The sequence below is a fragment of the Delphinapterus leucas genome, chromosome 15, assembly GCF_059928025.1.
Source record: "Delphinapterus leucas isolate spDelLeu-1000000601 "Yukka" chromosome 15, BTC_Dleu_Yukka2, whole genome shotgun sequence".
Lineage (NCBI taxonomy): Eukaryota > Metazoa > Chordata > Mammalia > Artiodactyla > Monodontidae > Delphinapterus > Delphinapterus leucas.
The window spans coordinates 80,382,128-80,400,592 of NC_143143.1; the positions used below are offsets into that span (position 1 = coordinate 80,382,128).

At 45.5% G+C, this 18,465-nt stretch overlaps 1 protein-coding gene across 2 annotated transcripts in view; it reads right to left on the reverse strand.

Annotated features, from left to right (window-relative positions):
* Positions 1-5,234: 5,234 nt before the first annotated feature.
* The window catches only part of BCAS1 (brain enriched myelin associated protein 1), a 99,961-nt gene continuing 86,730 nt past the window's right edge, over positions 5,235-18,465 (reverse strand). The window contains exons 10-12 of one of the 2 annotated variants that reach the window (XM_030762870.2): positions 15,439-15,504; positions 9,312-9,572; positions 5,235-6,405 (exon numbers count right to left, since the gene is read on the reverse strand). In XM_030762870.2, the coding sequence (XP_030618730.2) occupies positions 6,331-6,405; positions 9,312-9,572; positions 15,439-15,504 (402 nt within the window). In that variant the 3' untranslated portion in view covers positions 5,235-6,330. The remainder of the gene's footprint in view (positions 6,406-9,311; positions 9,573-15,438; positions 15,505-18,465) is intronic. The other variant, XM_089897085.1, reaches the window with a different exon arrangement.

Here is an 18,465-nt window from a genome sequence, read left to right on the forward strand (position 1 = left end):
ATGCCCTGCATTTACTTATCTTACATTATATTATGATTGTCTTTTTGTCTGCCTGTCTTTCCCACAGACATGAAAACATGCATTTAAGAGCTTAGGTTGGGTTTCAACCTTGGTTCTGACCTGTGTGTCCTTGGGCAAAGTTGCTTCTCCTCTCTGAGCCTTGGTTTTCTCATCTGTAAAATGGGCAATAAACAAGGGAATTCATGTGAAGCACAATACCTGGCATATAGTAAAGTCCAGTGTTAGCTATCATCATCTTTGCATCTCCTGGTCTTTTTTAGTTGATGCTCAGTGAAGTAAGAGCTCAACCTAGACCAGTGGTTTTCAATTTCTTCTGCATCAGAACCACCTGGAGCACTTGTGAAAACACACATTTGATCCAGTGGGTCTGGAGGGGGGCTTGAGAATTTGCATTTCTAATTGGTTCTCAGGTGATGCTGATACTGATCGTTATGGGACCACACTTTGAGGGCCACTCAGCTGGGCACCTGAGGAGGGAAGATGTCTGGTTAGAGTGATCAAACACTTGGAGCTAAAATAAACTCATACTAGAGCATAAGGCAACCCTCTTCCCAATGGACGTGGCCATAGAATATTTATCTATCAATTTACCCATTTGGTTGCCATTTATTACCTACTACGCCCAGGCATTGTGCTAGACACTGACGATAGAGCAATGAATGAGACAAGAAGGTCCCCGGTGTTGACAAGCCCACGGTCTAATGGTCCTGGTTTGCAGGGCAGGCATCATAATTGCTCAGGTCCCATCAATTTGAATTGAAGGGGCCTGGTTGTTTTGGGGAACGGCTACCTTTAAAAATACTGAGATTAGGGCTTCCCTGGTGGCACGGTGGTTGGGAGTCCGCCTACCCATGCAGGGGATGCGGGTTCGTGCCCCGGTCCGGGAAGATCCCCCATGCCGTGGAGCGGCTGGGCCCGTGAGCCATGGCCGCTGAGCCTGTGCGTCCAGAGCCTGTGCTCCGCAACGGGAGAGGCCACGACAGTGAGAGGCCCGCGTACCGCAAAAAAATAAAAAAAATTTAAAAAAATACTGAGATTAATGCTTGCTTTACTGTTTACTGCATTATCCTAGTTGCCGTCTCAATATTGATTTCACCAAAATGCTAAATCAAAACTGATTATGGTAATCCCGTAATTCCCTTGTCTGGCACTGCAGCCATCATCTGGCACTGGTTTTAGGATGAGGTCAGCTCATGGGACACGGCAGAGCAGAGTCCCAGAGAACCAGAGGCAGGCTGTGACAAAACACCTGTTACATGAAATGATAAATATCCCTACTGTTTTTATTATTAATTAGCCAATTTGAGTAGGAGTTTTCAGCTACTTGGTGCTAAAATGCCCTGTGCTCTAACAGCCCTCCTGTACTGTTTTTTATGCACCAGCCACTGCATGAAGCGTTTGCCTTGCTCCAACTTGCTCCACGCTCACAGCAACTCCATGAAGTTGGCACTTTTATTATCCTCCTGTTTAGGGAGGAAACTGACGAGGTAAGTCACTCGCCCTCTCCCCTAGCTGGGTGTGGAGTTGAGAGAGGCAAGGCTGCTTTGTGGAGCGTGGTGGGCCGGTGAGGGTGACTTACATGCTTAGCAATGACACCAACTTAAACGGTTTGCAATCACACTACCCTTCCTCAAGCTTCTTCCAAGACTGAGCTGATAAGAATGGAAAAACCAACCAACAACCAACTTTACCTTTGCTTGGGGGACTGAGAATCACAGAAGGCAATTGACTTACCCAGTTTGGCCCTCTTATTCTAGTTCTCTTCATTCAACTTGACCACTTTCTAGAAGTTAGTTAAGAGTAACATATTCTTAAAGAGTTGCTTCAGCCCAGCCTCCTGGTCCGGCCGTCAGGGAAAAGGACCAGGCTAGAGACTGTGGGACGCCAGGTCTTGGAACTCCCGGCTGTGGCCAGATTTAAAGGGAAATGTCCTTCAACGAGAATAAATCACGTGAGCAATGAGCAATCGTTACCAGAGATCCAGCTGGAGGCCATTTTGTTAAGGAGTGCGCCTTTGGGGGGGAAAAAAAAGCCATACAGGTGCACACCAGTCCCCCTCATAATGAAATATAACAAAGGAGGCACTTAAGTTCAGTTAGGGGCATACAGCTTTAAATGAGATAATGTATTCAAAAAGCAGTCTATAAACTGTGAAGTGTGTTAATGTAAGGCCTTATTATTATTACCCTTACTTCTGTGAAATTGCACGGGTTGCTACCCAGGCACGGGCTATGGCTAGTTAAAGGGCCAGAGGATAGAGAGGCTTCAGTGAATAGGTTTCTAGGGAAGGGAAACAGAGGCGAAAGAGTTAAGCTCCCCAGAAAACCAATTTATGCAAAGGGCTGGATCCTGACTGGCATTCAGGCCAGGGCTAAGATCTGAATTACAAATTTACAGAATTTGCTGCTCTGTAAGTAATTTCTTTTCTTCCTAATGGAGCCCGTAATTTCCAGGGGGGCTGGACTCCCTTTATTTCCACTGATAGAGTGAACAAGATCTAGACCACAGAGGAACCTAATCCTACTCACCGAGCAAACTGCCTTTTTAAAAGGCCGAAAAAGGGACATTGGGAGGATAAAAGCTGATAAGAATCATCTTACATTTCTGCAAAGCGCATTCCCTGCATTTGCAACCTGGGTGAGTTAATAATGGAAATCATTTTGCTTTCCTTCTCTCTAAGGTTGGGTGGCGATCTGATTTTATTTTGTAAGGCTTAAGATCAACTTGGGATTGATTATTTGACAAAAGAAATGATACTTGTCAGGTCTGCTCCCTTCCAGGCACTTTGAGAGCGAGCCAGCAGAACACAGATTCTAGCCTCTTGGAATCTAATTAAAGGGGACCCCAGTGCATCTGTTTGCAAACAAACAACAACAGTCCAGCTAGAGAGTCTGCGTGTGTGTGTGTGTGTGTGTGTGTGTGTCTGTGTGTATTTAAATCCCCGATAATTTGTTTAAAGGGCAGGGGGGTACAATAAAACCAGTTTGGCATTTCCTTGGGTGGTATGTGTCACTTTCCCCAAGAGGATGAATTCATGAGAGACCTCAGGGGCTGCTGAGAACAACTGTGCCTTTGAATGAATTCTTTTATGGATATCAGTCCAGAAGTCGCCGTTGGCTGGAGCTGGAAAGCAGAGTTTTTTGATTTTTGTTTTCCCCGATTGCAGCCATTTCAGCTCAAAGGCCCAGTTCCTGGAAAGGGTACTTCTTCATGACATTGGAGAAGACACTCTTCCACGTGCACCTAAAAATAAAGAAGTCAATAATTTAATGAGTATGTCAACTTCAAAAAGGTACCTTTGCCCCCTCCTCCAGGTCTTAATTTCTCTTTCAGTTTCAGGGTTTTCTCAACATTTTACTGTGTGCCGTTTTGCTATCCAAATGGCATTCCTGGGTTCTGTAGTTTGAAGAACTTCAGTCCTTCTGTGAATCCGTGTCCTGGGAGCTTTCCTGAGCTCACTTGGGAACTGTGCGCTCTTTTCACACTAGGTCAGCAGGAGCATGGAAATTAGTATTTATTGTAAACGCATCAGGAATTGGCTCGCCAGTCAAAACCAAACAAACTCCACAAAACTCAAAAATGGAGTTTGAACTTGCTTCTCAGGCTACAACTGTCTTTAGAATCCCCCCAATAAGCCATTTATTTGAGTCCTATCTGGCTTAAATTTTCTTAAAAAAAAAAAAAAAGCAATTTCATTACAAGATTGTTCTCTTTTTTGGCCAGGAGGATGGGAAACCAGTTACAGAAAATGTTGGCATGCTTTCCAGCAAGATTCGCAGCAGAGAACTTCTTTTTAAAAATTAAAAAATGTTTTTCTGAGGCGGGAGAGGGTGGGAGGGCTTCTTCTGCATTAGTGACTCAGCCCTGCCTGGGGACATTTCTCTTCAGGGCAAAAAGCCCCTGTGTCCAGTGAGGTGAAGCTTGCAAATAATACTGTCACCTTTCTCAATAGACTGGTATGGTCTGGAGCCCAAAGGTCACACCAGGCAACCCCCCTGGTGTTTAGAGACAAAGCGGTAACCAGCTGCCTGTTTGCCTTGAATCATCCCATGTACTGTAATGGCGATGGTGGAGGTGGAGGGAAAGTCACCCCCCACCAAGGGCTTCCCCAATGTTTTTTTTTGTTTTTTTTTTCTTGATTTGGGCAAAGTTAAGCATGCAGACATGAAGCAGCATGAGGTCATTCTCAGCTGGGTGAGTCACAGACACTGAGGACTCTCCAGGTTCGAGCAGGAGGGATGAAGAAACCAACCCCTCTGCAAGGAAAAGGCCTCTGGTCTTTATTGGAAACTGAGCATTCAGGCAGTCCAAGCTGGGAGCCAGCGGGTTCCAGGAGCCAAGGATCTCCCAATTTGTTCTTTTAGAAACATTTTTGTCCCGAACACATTTTCCAAAGGCCTTTTTGCCTAAGCCATTGTTTTATTTGCCTAAGGTATAGACTTGTCAGGAGAGGATGTTCAGTGTTATTTCTAATCACTGTGTGATGGATTGTACATGCAATGGATTTGTATGAGTCAGTGTATGCATGTGGTTCTGTCGGTTACACGTGTCTGTTTGTGTATGATTATGAATGTGTGCATGCACTTATCTATTCCTGTATAGAAGTAACTATGTTTATAAGTATGAATGTGTGCATATGTGGGTATAAATACACGCTTGGATGTATACATGTGTACTTGTAGTGGACACTTGGGATGACCCTCATCTTCTAGCCGGTAAGGGATCCAGCTTCTCAGCTCAGTGGGAGCAGCTTGCCTGTCCTGACACCTCCCAGGGTGGCCCATGGCTCACCAACAAGGGGACAAACCCCGCCTTGTAGGTATAACCAACTTTATGGTGCAATTCATGCTCCAGGGCCCCCTGGCAGATCAGGACGAAACTCAACTCCAGCTGAGACCAATCCCTGCCCTGTCCTTCTCTTCTTCCCTTTCCCCTGGGAGCCCTCCTTCAGCCTAACACGTGCATCTGAATCCCTGTCTCAGGCTCTGCTCTAGGCGGCGTGGCCTAAGAAAGTGTTTGTATATATGTGCATGTGTGCGTATATACAAATATACATGTGCACACATTTGTATGTGCACGTGCCCACATACAAGGAAATTGAGAAGGATCTGGAAGAAGAGATAAGATGGAAAAAGAGCACTGATTTTCTACTGTGGAAGATAAAGGCATCTCAGACATAGAGCACGAGAGACCTGCTTTCAAAGTTGAAAATTAAAAGATCCTTCAGATGTAAATGTGCTTTTTATTAAATCAGGAAAAGATACAGTATACATGGTATCAGTCAATCATATGGCTACTTTGGATTACATTTTAATACACTCATCGTCCTATGTACTCCTCTGTACAAGTAGTAAAAAAAACTCAGGTATTTGAATAATCTTCTGTAAATTTTTATTATTAACTGGGGTTATAGGGAGGGTTTTATCAGAGCACATCCTGAGAACATTAGGAAATTACAGACAGACTTGAGATAAGTGTCAGACAGAACAGATGAAGCAAGCCCCTCAGCCATCTGAGAAACATTAATAATGTAAGATTGCAGAGACCGAAATCTTTGTTAGGGATGCAGGATGCGGGATGAAAATGGAGACCTTGGCGCCCCCTAGTGTTGCAAAATAAACTCGCAACTTCACTTATTCGGTTTGGTTTGTTTTTTTTTGAAGTTGTAATCCCCGCCCTTGTCACTGAGCCTCAAAAAGCAATTGTTTTCCCAAATTATGTCAAGCCCTCTCCAGTCAATCTTTTCCCGCTCGTCAGTAACGTTCAAGAACCCTATTTGAAAAACAACTCTTATTCATTCCTTTGTCATTCCCCACACATTCCGTTCCAGAAAATTGGCAACCTCCCAACACAGAGCCCACGTTTTCCCTCCTTGAGACATGAACTTAAACAAACGGATTCTTGTCTCTCCTCTTCAAGCTGAGAGGATGAGCGTGTATTTACTACAAAGCTTAATCCCTTCAGGCAGGCGTTTTCCTTCTGCAACTTACTCATCACCGGCCATTTTTCATAACTTCACCAGAACGCAGTCCTCGGCCCCCTCCCCCTACCTGCTTGGCAACCATCGACTCTTCTGACCTGGCTCGTTAACCTGCTAAACCATCTTGACAGTTATTTACCAGGAAAGACTGGACCAGAGACAGAAATAATACACCTCAATATACAACAGCTCAGGCTTAATTTGTAAGCAGAATTTCATTTGATGGCCATCAGAAGAAAAAATATATACATGGAGCGGGGTTGGGGAGGAGACTGAGTAGGGAGAAGACCTCTTGGTGGCAGAACTTGGTGGGAACCGTGGTGATTTGTTTACTTGGATTTGCCAACTGGTCCGATGGATACGGGGTCTGTTTGCACTTGAGCGTCCAACATCCGCTTTGGTCCCTGGAGAGAAATATACAAGAAGTTGCATCCTAGTGAAGAGCTGTAATACCAACAGCAACTACCATTTATTTAGCACCGACTCTGTGCCACATAAATACACCTTATTCGTGGGCAGTGGGTAAGAGAACGGTTTCCAATGAGATGCCCGAGTTCAGTGCCCGGTTATATTACTTTCTAGCGTTGTGAAATCCTGGACAAATGGCTGAACTCTTTGTGCTTCAGTTTCCTCATCTTTAGAATGGAGGTGATAACATTTATCTCGGAGGGGTCGTTCCAAGATAAAGTGAGTCCTGACTTGTAATGTACTTAGTACCTGGGGTGTAGAAAACCTGCCACAGTTAGAGCTCACTTCCGTCACCCTCTCTAATCACTTTCTAACCACACTGCCTGTTTGCTTTTCTTACAAAACGTATCTTTGCAAAGTTTTCATGTAATGCCAAGTAGGCTGCTTTCTGTTAGAATCCAAGTGGCATATGGAGGAGGAGGGAAAAAGGGGCAGAATGAAGGGGATGTCACTAGGAGGGCAAAGGTCACGCAGGGAGTGGTTGGGTGGTGCCGTCTCTGAGAAGCTGACCTGAGGGCTGAGGCTGGGCCGGGCGGGGGCGAGGGGGGCCAGCAGCTCGTTTCCTGTAGGTGACAGGGCCTCGATGGGTCCCTGGCTGGTGCCAGTCCCGCTGCCGGCGTTGCCCTCTCAGGAAAGGGGTCAGACAACCCCAGGGAAATGTGTCCAGCCTGGCAGTCCTCAGGGCTTGATCGGATCCTTGCAAAATGGCAGGAAACCCCTCCCTCCTTCTCCACCACTGTTGGGAGTCTCCTGACAATGGGAAGATGGAGGACTTGAAGAATAAGCACTTCCACCTCAAAGGGACGTTGCCGTAATTAAAGAGATGATGAATATAAGTGAAGCACAGCCTCAGAGGAAGGGCTCGGTGACTTGAATTGTAATTATTATCTAGAACCTGCCCACGTCTTGGCATCTCTGCAGGCATCACAATGCCAAACCGCCACTGGCTCTCCCAGGTAACCCTAGAAGTGTTACCCTGGGCATCTGTTTCTGCTCTTGCCACTCTATAAGCCACTTCTGCACTATAGCAGCAAAATAGTCTTTAAAGGCTATAAACAAAGGTCCTTGCTTAACACCCTTTAATAGCTTCCCAATTTAAGTAGGATTATGTCAACATTCTTTGCACAGCCTGTACAGCCAGCAAGAGCTGCCCACTGCTCCAACCTTAGTGACTTTTATTATTCACCTAGCTCACCAGCTCCCAGCAACGGGGCCTCAAACATACAAAGCTCATTCCCACCCCAGGGCCCTTGCACATGCTGTTCCCTCCTGCTGGAACAAAGAGCCTTGCTCTCTTCCTGTCTCGCACCAATAATCAATCCTGTCTCATCTCAAATATTATCTCCTCAGAAACACTTTCTGGATCCATAGATTCCAAGTTGCACACGTACTGCTGTCCTCATCCCCAGCGTAGCCCTATCACATTACCATGTTTATTTCCCCTCCGTGACTTCCCACACTCACATTTTTGTGTTTTAATTTATCTACTTTATAGTTCCATGTGTCCCACGAGAAAGTGAGCCTCAAACTGAGGTTCTACACACATACTCAAGGACACAAAGACGAGACAGAAATAGATGACATTGATCATAAAATTTTAAACCTGGGGCCTGAGATTCTGTATTTCTAATAAACTCCCCAGAGGTGCTTCTAAAGACCAAACTGGGGCCAGAGGAACCACAGCCCTCACTTAACCTCTATCTATAATATTAGAGGGCACCAATGTCTACAGATATTCATGAAACAGAATAGTTAGGAATGATTAGGGCAGTTTGCTTCACGTAACTACCCCATCTTCATTGCAACATGAAGGTGAACCCCGGTTCACTGGCCCCATAGCTGATGCCAGTAGTATTGCCTTGCCTGGCCCTCCTGGCTCAACCCACGTTCCCACGGGCCCTGGGTGTGATTTCACTTGTCTCTCTTTCTTATTATTTGGGTGATGATTCTTCTCCCTGTTTGCCAGGATTTACGTTATCCCAGATATAATGAAACCTTTACTAGTAGCGTATTTTACTCCATCTATTCGTTCATCAACAGACACTGCTGGGGTGTCGACTGTGTTCTAGCCACACGCTGGTAGGATGGAGGGGACAGCACGTCTGCCTGTGACAGGTCTGGTCACTGCCTTCCCTAAGCTAACAGTCTGAAGAAGGAGACAGAGAAGAACCAAATAGACACAAATAAAGAACCCCAAGCTTAATTCATTATTTAATGTCTGGCCTCCACTCACCCCTCACTGGACTTCCCCAGAGGGAAGGAGCTAATAAGTTTTAGCCTGGTCTGTATACCCACCACCCAGGGCCAGGCTCAGAGCAGCTTCCCTGGTGCAAACTCCACAAGGCTGACTTTGGCCACAGACGAGCATCCCTGCTTCTCATCATCACCTGTTCCTGCCAACCCACCCCATCCTTGTATTCCCTCTCCTCCAGCCAGACCGAGCCTCAGATCCGTGCCGTCTCCCCCCCACACCTTTGTTCCCATGGCCTGGACCTCACCTGCCTTCAGACTTCCCCTTGCCTCATCCCTCTACAGGTTAACTTGAGGTCCCTCCTCACATGGAACCTCTGAGAAGCCCCCGCCCCCCTCCTCCCAAACCCAAGGCCAGGCCATGTCCTCACCCTCAGGCTCCCTTCCTGTGCCCGCCCCTGCCTCCCACCCCCCACCCCCGCCATCAGCGTCACACCTGCCTGTGGCCGCGGAAAAGCGATGCCTGCGCCCACCTTGCTCTCTGCGCCTGGCACACAGCAGGTCCTCGGTGTTTGGCCAAGGCCCAGCCACCCCCTGGCCAGCCGGTCCCCTTTGGAAAAGCCCAGAAAGAAGAGGCGAACCGTCCACCCACCAGGCCCTTGAAGAAGCCCCCGAGGGGCGGTCGCCGCTTCTCGAGCCTCTTCTGGGACTTGTCCCCATCCCGCAGCGAGTTTGCCTCCCCCGGGGCCTCCACGCGCGGGGCCGGCTCGTTGGCTTCCTGCTTGCTGCTCTTCTGCTTCTCGGTCTCGGCAGACGCCTTCTTGTCCTTGGAGGCGCCCTCTTTGCCCTTCTGGCCGGCGGCTGCCGGTTCTGACTCCGGCGGCACCACCGTCTTCTCAGTGGACTCTGGGGCCTAGAGCAAGTTCAAACAAAATGCATTTTTAGTGGCTGCAAGACAACGCTCAGTAGCAGGTGAGTAAACATGTTAAAAACAGAGATGTTCAAAGGTTGGATGGTGCCTACGTGTTCAGGATTCCTGGGTGAGATGGAAAAAAGTAAGAAAAATGTGTAAATACTTTTTATGGTATGAGGTCCCAGTGGGGACATTTATTTACCAATCTGGTCATTCATATATTAATGAAAACTTCCCCAGCAAGCATTCTTTACTCCTTCTTCGGGAACTAGAACCTGGGTTTTCCCTGGAGAACCACCCTTCTCTCTGGTTTATTCCCTGTGGTTTCGACACACTCATTTCATCCCTGGACAAAGGGCACACGACTCAGGCCTGGCCGGTCAGAGCACTGCATGTGATCGGGCTGCTGGGATTGGTTCCAGCTGGCCAAAGGCAGCTAAACCTGCGCTAATCTCAGGGCTCTGCTAAAGCAACCGAGAGAGAGGTCAGTTCTCTTTCCATGAACTTGAAGCTGGGAAGATGAAAGCCTGGAGCTTCCAGAACCACCACCATTTCCAAAAAAAAATCCTGGAAGTGGAATTTCTTTTTTCTTGAAAAATGAACCATGAGGCACAGAGGAAAGCAGAGCTAAGAGATGAAGAGAGAGAAAGGGAAAAAGAGCCCTCGTATGGATGGCATTACGCATGCCCCTGGATCTAGCCGTTCCTGAAGCCCCTTTTTGTATGAGCCAGCTTTGAGGGGATTTCTCCCACTTGCAACCACACGTCACTCTTCTTGGGATGCCTGGTCTTTTCTTCATGATTATGTCTATCTTAATTTCTGGCATGAAACTGTCATTTCATAGAACAGTGGTAAAAGAAGATAATGGTTTTAGTTGTGAACATACATCTTTTCATGGTAGAGTGAAATGTTTGTATTCCTATTTGGTTCCTAAAATTTGGAGGAATAAGGCTGTAAAATCCAAAATTCTAGGTAAATTACAGACAACCAAAAATCTGTTAGGAAGTAAAAGACTTTTTCCCATAATTTGCTTGAACTGAAATGACTCTGGGGGTCAGACAGATAAAACGAAAGCATGAAAGAGGCTAGGGGTAAGAATAATCATATGGTGAACTTATTTCCCCAGTTGTGAAAGCAGCATAAGGCCAAAGAAATATTTCTCTAGTGTACGAAAAACAGTTCAAGCTCTGCTGGCTTTGATGCTGGGGGGACAATTGGCAGTAGGGGGCACTGTGGTGAATTGAATGCCACATGCCTTGTCTAAAGGGGCCACAACTGCTCAGACCCACCAAAGATACGATGTGGGATTACAGCCCCAGTGCTGTCATATCTTCTACGTTTTCAGATGGAAACTTGAAATCGAATTATTTCAAATGCAAAATATGTCGGTTTAAAAATATTGACATCGAAAGTTTTAAAGCCCTGTTCACAGCAAACCACCACAACACAGTTATCCCTGTGGGCTACATTTGGCCCACTGGATACATATTTACAACTTATGATTCATAAAATGTATGTGTTGTCCCCAAGTCACAAAGTTCTAGGACAAAGTGACAGTTTTGATTCAGAGGGCATAGAACTGTCATTTCACATCAGTGAATCAAACACACCCCTTAGAAATGAGCAGGAAGACAGAGAAAATTCCCCTGTCCCGAAGGCCTCCCCAAGCTACAGCGCCCTCCTGGAGGGCAGAACTCCTTGGAGAACAAAGCCTCAGACATCCAGTGCAGCCCAAGAAGATGTTTTACAAGCACATATCCTGAATATTTCTGTTGGATCCCAGTTGCCAAAGTTGTAGCAAATGCTAAGACACAGATGTTGAGTATAACAGAGGGCCTAGAGCACACACTCGCCTTAGAAGGAGACAGAAACTCCCACCGTGCTGCTCTGCACAAAGGCCAGAAACCAGTGACCCTGCTCAAACACCCTGTTAACTGTTTTTGTTGCATAGAAGATTTTAAGATACAGTGAGTAGCTAAAAGCTCAGTGTCTGGAGTCATAAGAACATGGTGTGGGGACTTCCCTGGTGGCGCAGTGGTTGAGAATCCGCCTGCCAATGCAGGGGACACAGGTTCAAGCCCTGGTCCGGGAAGATCTCACATGCCGCGGAACAACTAAGCCCGCGTGCCATAACTACTGAGCCTGCGCTCTGGAGCCCGCGAGCCACAACTACTGAAGCCCGTGCGCCTAGAGCCCGTGCTCCACAACAAGAGAAACCGCCGTGGTGAGAAGCCCGCGCACCACAACAAAGAGTAGCCCCCGCTCGCCGCAACTAGAGGAAGCCCGCGTGCAGCAACGAAGACCCAACGCAGCCAAAATAAATAAATAAATAATAAAATTAAAAACAAAAACATGGTGTGGCTCTGGTTTCATCACATCCTTGCTGTATGACCTGGAATAAATGGTGTGATCTCTCAGCTTCCTCTTCCGTATGGGAGTAACAAACAAACAAACAAATCACACTTCATGGTGCTGTGAGGATTAAATTAGTTAGTAATGGAAAGCCCACTGCACACAGTGTCTGGATGCCAAGCATAAAGGGACCAACCTTCTTGGTCTGTCTGAGAGTGAGGGGGTTCTAGGATATGGAACCTGCCTTTTTAGAACCAGGAACATCCAGGGCCAACTGGGATGAGTTGGTGGTCCTGGCTTAACACTACCAGCAGCGACTCTGAGTGGCTGAGCATCCAAGCTGCAGGTGTAGACAAGGTGCTCAAGAAACACAGACACCTGCTGAATCGAGCCCCCGTGTCTCTCCAGCCTCATCTTCTATCCCACCCCACCCCCTGTCCCCCGACTCATTCTGCTCCAGCCACACGGTGCTTTTTTTTCTTGAACAAACTTATTCTCAATTCAGAGCTTCCTACTGGCTGTGCTTCTGCTCGGTCTGTCTCCAGGGCTTCAGATGACTGCTTCTTTCCCAGAAGGTCTCAGCTCAAATGTCATCACCTCCTTGGAGACACAGTCCCTGATTAGAGGGTCTAAAGATGCCTGACCCCCCTTCTTGTGGAACACTGCTGAATTTTCTTTTTTTTTTTTAACTACCTTTGCCTATTGTATTTTTAAAAAATATTTATTTATTTATTCGGCTGCATTGGGTCTTCGTTGCTGCACGCGGGCTTTCTCCAGTTGTGGCGAGGGGGAGGCTACTCTTCCTTGTGGTGCGTGGGCTTCTCATTGCTGTGGCTTCTCTTGTTGCAGAGCATGGGCTTCAGTGGTTGTGGCACATGGGCTCAGTAGTTGTGGCTCACGAGCTCTAGAGCACCGGCTCAGTAGTTACAGCGCAGGGGCTTCGTTGTGCCGCAACACGTGGGGTCTTCCCGGACCAGGGCTGGAACCTGTGTCTCCTGCGTTGGCAGGAGGATTCCTAACCCCTGCGCCACCAGGGAAGCCCCTGAATTTTCTTTATGTTTGCAGTCATCACGGGGATTTCTTTGCTCACCTGGAAATGTTCTGATTCCCTCCGGAGCACGAAACTCCTGTGTGTCTCTTCCATTGCTTTATCCCCAGCACCTCACCTGACACATGGTAAGTCGCCATCAAAATGGGCTGGATGAATGGCCAGCAACTCGCCTTCCAAGTGTTCCCAAAATACTTCCCTTAGCACATCACTCGGGTGTGAAGTGGGAAGTCCCTACAAACCAACAGCTCTCATGGGACACTGATTTTTTTTCAAGAGGGGAGCTTTCAATGGGTCATATCCATTTACCACATGGTTATTACTCCACCCCTATTAAGCTTAATTTTTTTTTTTAAATGGCTTAGAGACGAACTTCTGGAAACAATACATGGTCGGTTCCTTACCTTCAGAGTGAGCTAAGAATCGGAACTGTGCATGACTGCTTTGTCATGAAATGCAGAAGATTTAGAACCTTTGCTTGGGGCTTGATGCTGTCTCAAAATTTATAACGAAAATTATTCCCATCTGAATAATCCGAGTGTCTCCTCTCCTAGAACCCAGGGATGCTGGCAGGAAGCTGGAGGACAAGGTTACTGGAGCATCCCACTTGATTCAGACACTGGAAGCCAACCCAGGCTGGGAATTTCTTGGGCTTTTTTTCATGGAAACATCAACTAAGGCTTTTATAACTCAGAGGGCAAATCTAACAGGAGCAGAGAATGTCTGTTCCCACCCCCCAAAGTTAAACGAAGCATTTGTCATCTCCCAATAGTACACACCAATCTTCTCACGTCTGGATCCAAAGCCCTGGAAAATAGAATGCTCAAAACATTTCTAGATGAGTGTAAATAGAATGACGTTTCCAGCTCATTCAAATTTCCACTGACTGTTTTCAGATTTTAGAATCACCAAAATGACTGGCATAACTGTTTCACTGTCAGATTCCAGACAAAATATACAAACATATATCAGTGTTTCATGGTGAATGACGTAAGTTTATCATGTTTCCAAGGTAGTAACCTTTGGGATTTTTGGTTCCAAAGTGGCCTAGAGTATGGGTTTGGGGGGGCAGGTATAGTAATAAGTTAAAAAAGAAAAATGAAAATAATTTGAATGCACTAAAAAGCAGTATATTCTATGTCGAAATATACAGGATAAACTAATTATTATGGAAGTAGAAATATCATAACTTATTTAGTAATTGCTGGAATTTGTGTGTGTGTGTGATATGAACAACATTACAGGGTGATAATTTCTCATCAGAAGCACAATAGTAATAGTAATAAAACAACAGCAACAGCTATGGCTTTATATGGTGAAGCCATATAAAGCCAATGTGAAAGTATCTGGAGTAAGGAAGTAATTAAGGTTAATTGAGGTCATAAAGATGGGGCCTTGATCCAATAGGATTAGTGTCTTTGTAAGAAGAGGCACCAAAATACTCATTCTCTCTCCTCTCTATGGTATTTCGTGATGGCAGCTCATGCTGATAAACACAGCAACTAACATTTGTTGAGTCCTCTAAAGCAGGAATGTTCTAAGTGCTTTACATGTATGGGTTCACCTAAATATGACAGCCCTGTAAGGCAGCACTTTTCCTAGCTCCATTATACACATGAGAAACTGAGGCATGGAGAGATTGGTAATTTGCCTTTGGTCACACAGCTAAAAAATAGCTGAGCCAGGATTCAAACCCGGGCAGTTTGAGTCTGCAACCCATGCTCTTAACCACATCTCTGTATTACCAAAATTAGAACAAGAATATTTGATGACATTTTTGTGGAGGTATATTTCTAAGTTAAAAAAGAGTGCAGGTTATAAAATAGGGTGTTGAGCATGAGATGATCCCACTGGGGAAAAAAAATACATATATTTATAAAAATGTCATAGCTGTCTCTTTAGGATAGAGAAAATGATAGAAATGAACCACCTGACCCCATGTCTTTCACACATCTATTCCAGAAAAAGCTCCTACTATGTACCAGGCACCATGCAGTGTGATAAAAAAAAAAAATAGAAGAGGCCCCTTCCTTGCTCTACAAATACTCCAGACAGGGACGGGAAGGGGTAGGGGAGACAGATAACTAATGGACAAATGACTTATTTCAATGTGTGATAAGTGCCATGAAGTAAAAGGACAAGATGCAGGGATGATGGGTGGAAAGGGAACAGCTTTTTGAGGAGGTGACATTTAGGCCAAGATGTGAAGAATGGGAAAGAATTGTCCATGTGGAGAGAGGGAAGAGCTCACAAAGGTGCTTTGCAGTAAGAAATAGCTGAGGAACTCTAGCTAGTTCGTGCTTGCATCTGCAAAGCCCAAAATGGTGCCTGGTATACAGTAGGCACCCAACCTAGAGACATCAAATGAGTTGGCTGTGGTTGAGAATTGCATCAGAAATGAGGCTGCAGAGAACCAAGAACATGCCAGCTAAACCCACCATTGAACCGAGTTTACAGATCACTTACTTGGTAGCTGGAGTCTTTCCCATTTATTTCTTCTGAGTGGGTGATCCCTCCATCCCCTTTCACTGACTAAAATAACAAACAGACAATGGCCTTTCAGCTACCACAAGCACAGCAACATGGAGAATGCAAGGGAGGTTGTGAAACGGATAACCTCAGTCATTCATTGTTGAGATTCAAGGTCAGGACAAATGGAAGACCAACTAGAAACGCATTCCTCATGAGTCACATGATTTCCATGTGGTCTATAACCAGAGTCTGATTAAATTCAAGTGTTGGTCTCCAAAAATAACTACAATAAAAGTCTTAAACCCTGGGATTAGGTGATTCTGGGATAAATATATGATGATGAAAATACTGATGTTGGAACCAGAAGGTGGTTGAACATGTAGAATGAATGAATAAGTAAATAAACAATTAAACCATTGGTAGCTATCTACTGGTAACATTTAAGTGGTGGGTGTTTTGCTGTAGTATTTTTTGCCCCTGGCGGAGTGATGGACTGTCGAACATTCTATTTTCCAATCTTTAGTGCCCCCTGTGGCCGGCGGCATCAGGGACAGGGCTGAATGGGGCTGATGTCACAGATTTGGGTCCTTAAATCAAAAATCTAAGCTAAAGGTTCTACAAGTGTGATACCGGGACCAGCAGCTTCAGCATCACCTGGGAATTTGATAGAAATACAAACCCTGAGAACTACACCAGATCTACTGAGTCAGTAATTCTCGGGGTTGGGACCCAGCAATCTGTGTTTTAATAAGCCCTCCAGGTGATTCTGAGGCATCACTGCTTTAAATTAACTGGCCATAGACAAATACGGACCAGTACTGGAGTCTGTAGTTTTAGCTGTGGATTTAGTAATGCTCTATGCTTGATGCTTGATAGAAGACCTAAGAAATCTGGCAATGAATTGTTCAGTTATTAACCATTTGGACTCCGGTCTAACCCCACATATTTTTTCAATGCTTATGGTCTCCTCCTCCTGGCTAGAGGGAGGGATTGTAGAAGTGGAGGTTAAGCTCTGTGGCACAAAGAGGAAGACTTTAGATTCCACTGTTATTCTCTTGGCTGTTCTGCTTGCAGACAGCAAGAACCTATATAACACCTGCACGGAGAACAGTTACAAACATTAAAGCATTCGGTACTTTTTTTACTGGTTAATATTATGCGCCTCTATAATCTGAGATAGGGTACTCATATTAGCAGAGATAATAAAAATGATTATTTATGAAGGCTAACTTTTAGTGGAGTGCTAAGTGCCCGGAACTGTACTAAATGAGATAATAACATGCGTTAGTTCATTTATCACTCCACAGTCTTAAGATAGAGGAACAATTTTATTGCTCTTGTTTTACCAGCAAGAAAATGGAAGCTTCGAGAAACTAACATGGGTCATGGAAGTAGCAGGTTGGGAGCCATGATTTGGCACTATGGCAATGAGTCCATCTTCTATATTCTTATTTATTTTTTTATTTTTGGCTGCTCTTGGGTCTTCGTTGCTGCACGCGGGCTTTTCTCTGGTTGCGACTTCACTGTAGTGCGCAGGCTTCTCATTGAGGTGGCTTCTCTTGTTGTGGAGCACCGGCTCTAGGCACGCGGCCTTCAGTAGCTGTGGCTCGTGGGCTCTAGAGCGTAGGCTCAGTAGTTGTGGCACACGGGCTTAGTTGTTCCGCAGCATGTGGGATCTTCCCGGACCAGGGCTTGAACCCGTGTCTCCTGCATTGGCAGGTGGATTCTTAACCACTGCACCACCAGGGAAGCCCCATCTTCTACATTCTTAACCTCCTCCCCACACTGCCCGTAGAAGGTAGGAGGTACCATTCAACGAACAAACACTTATTGAGCATCTACTATGAAGCTACCTAATTAGGAAAAATGATAAGGGCTTGGATAAGGTGGAGGTTGAAAATCTCAAATAGGGATATTTATGGGACATGCCTATCATCAGGGCACAAATATGCTTATCTTTACTGCTTGGTGCTGTTGTCTGATTCAGAAGACTTGACTAGGACTGTCTATGATTGAACACAGTATGAGAATTCCAATATCCTTCCTACCCCCAAAGCAACCTTTCCAGAGCTAGGCTACTAGGACCTTGATATCTACTTCTTCATTGATTAGGAATGGAGAAGCCATTCCTGAACTCTTTCTTCAGCCTGAACTCCCGGTGTCTGGAAGTTCCATGCACTTTTCTTAGAGATATCATTGTCATGGGTTTCCCCAAGCTGCTCAACCCAAAGGCAAATAGGGATCTGTTCTCTTTGTACAATTCAGACCCATTCAGATGGAAGGTGGTTTTTTTCTTCCTCTAGGTCTTCTGCATTGTTCTACAAGGACCAATTTCTTGAGAACATTCAGAAAAAGAAAGGGCTCTCAGTTATTATTTCTCTCCCTGCAACTAGCTCTTTCAGCTCTCACCCAAGAGTTTTACCACTTTGGGATTTCACGGGGCTTCCAGAATTCAGGCTGTGTTGTAACTGCCCTGCCTACTCAAACATACTCCCTAGGGTCCTGTAGAATACAGGGTCCTGTCCTCATGAGGCGGCCTTTAGGGAATGCTGAAAGGCAAAAACCAACCAACCAACATGGTTTTTTAAAGCAAAACCTGAATGGATAATTAGGAGTCATGTTACACCCGCTAAGAGAGAGAGATTTTTAACTTCCCTTTAATTGTTTCAATTTGGTTAGTGTTAGGTGCCTGCCAGTTTAAGGTTAAAATTGATTTTCTTCTTCCTTCCTTTCCTAGCTAGCCCTTGAGGGAGAATTTGGATTGAATCAGAAGGCTCCCTTGACAGTAGTGGATCTAGGCTACTACCATCCTGAAAACAGACCCTCATGCTGCCAGGGAAATCATTGCAAATAGGTTCAAAGTCTTTAAAAAAAAAAAAAAAAAAAGGGAGAATACCTCGAGTTTTTCTATGATTTTTCTCTGTTGTTCACTTTGAAGCATATAAAACGGTATTTATGCAAAGGTGACTGTATGCTGAGTTTAGACTAAGGGTCTTATTAAGTCCATCTGAGGTCTCTTCA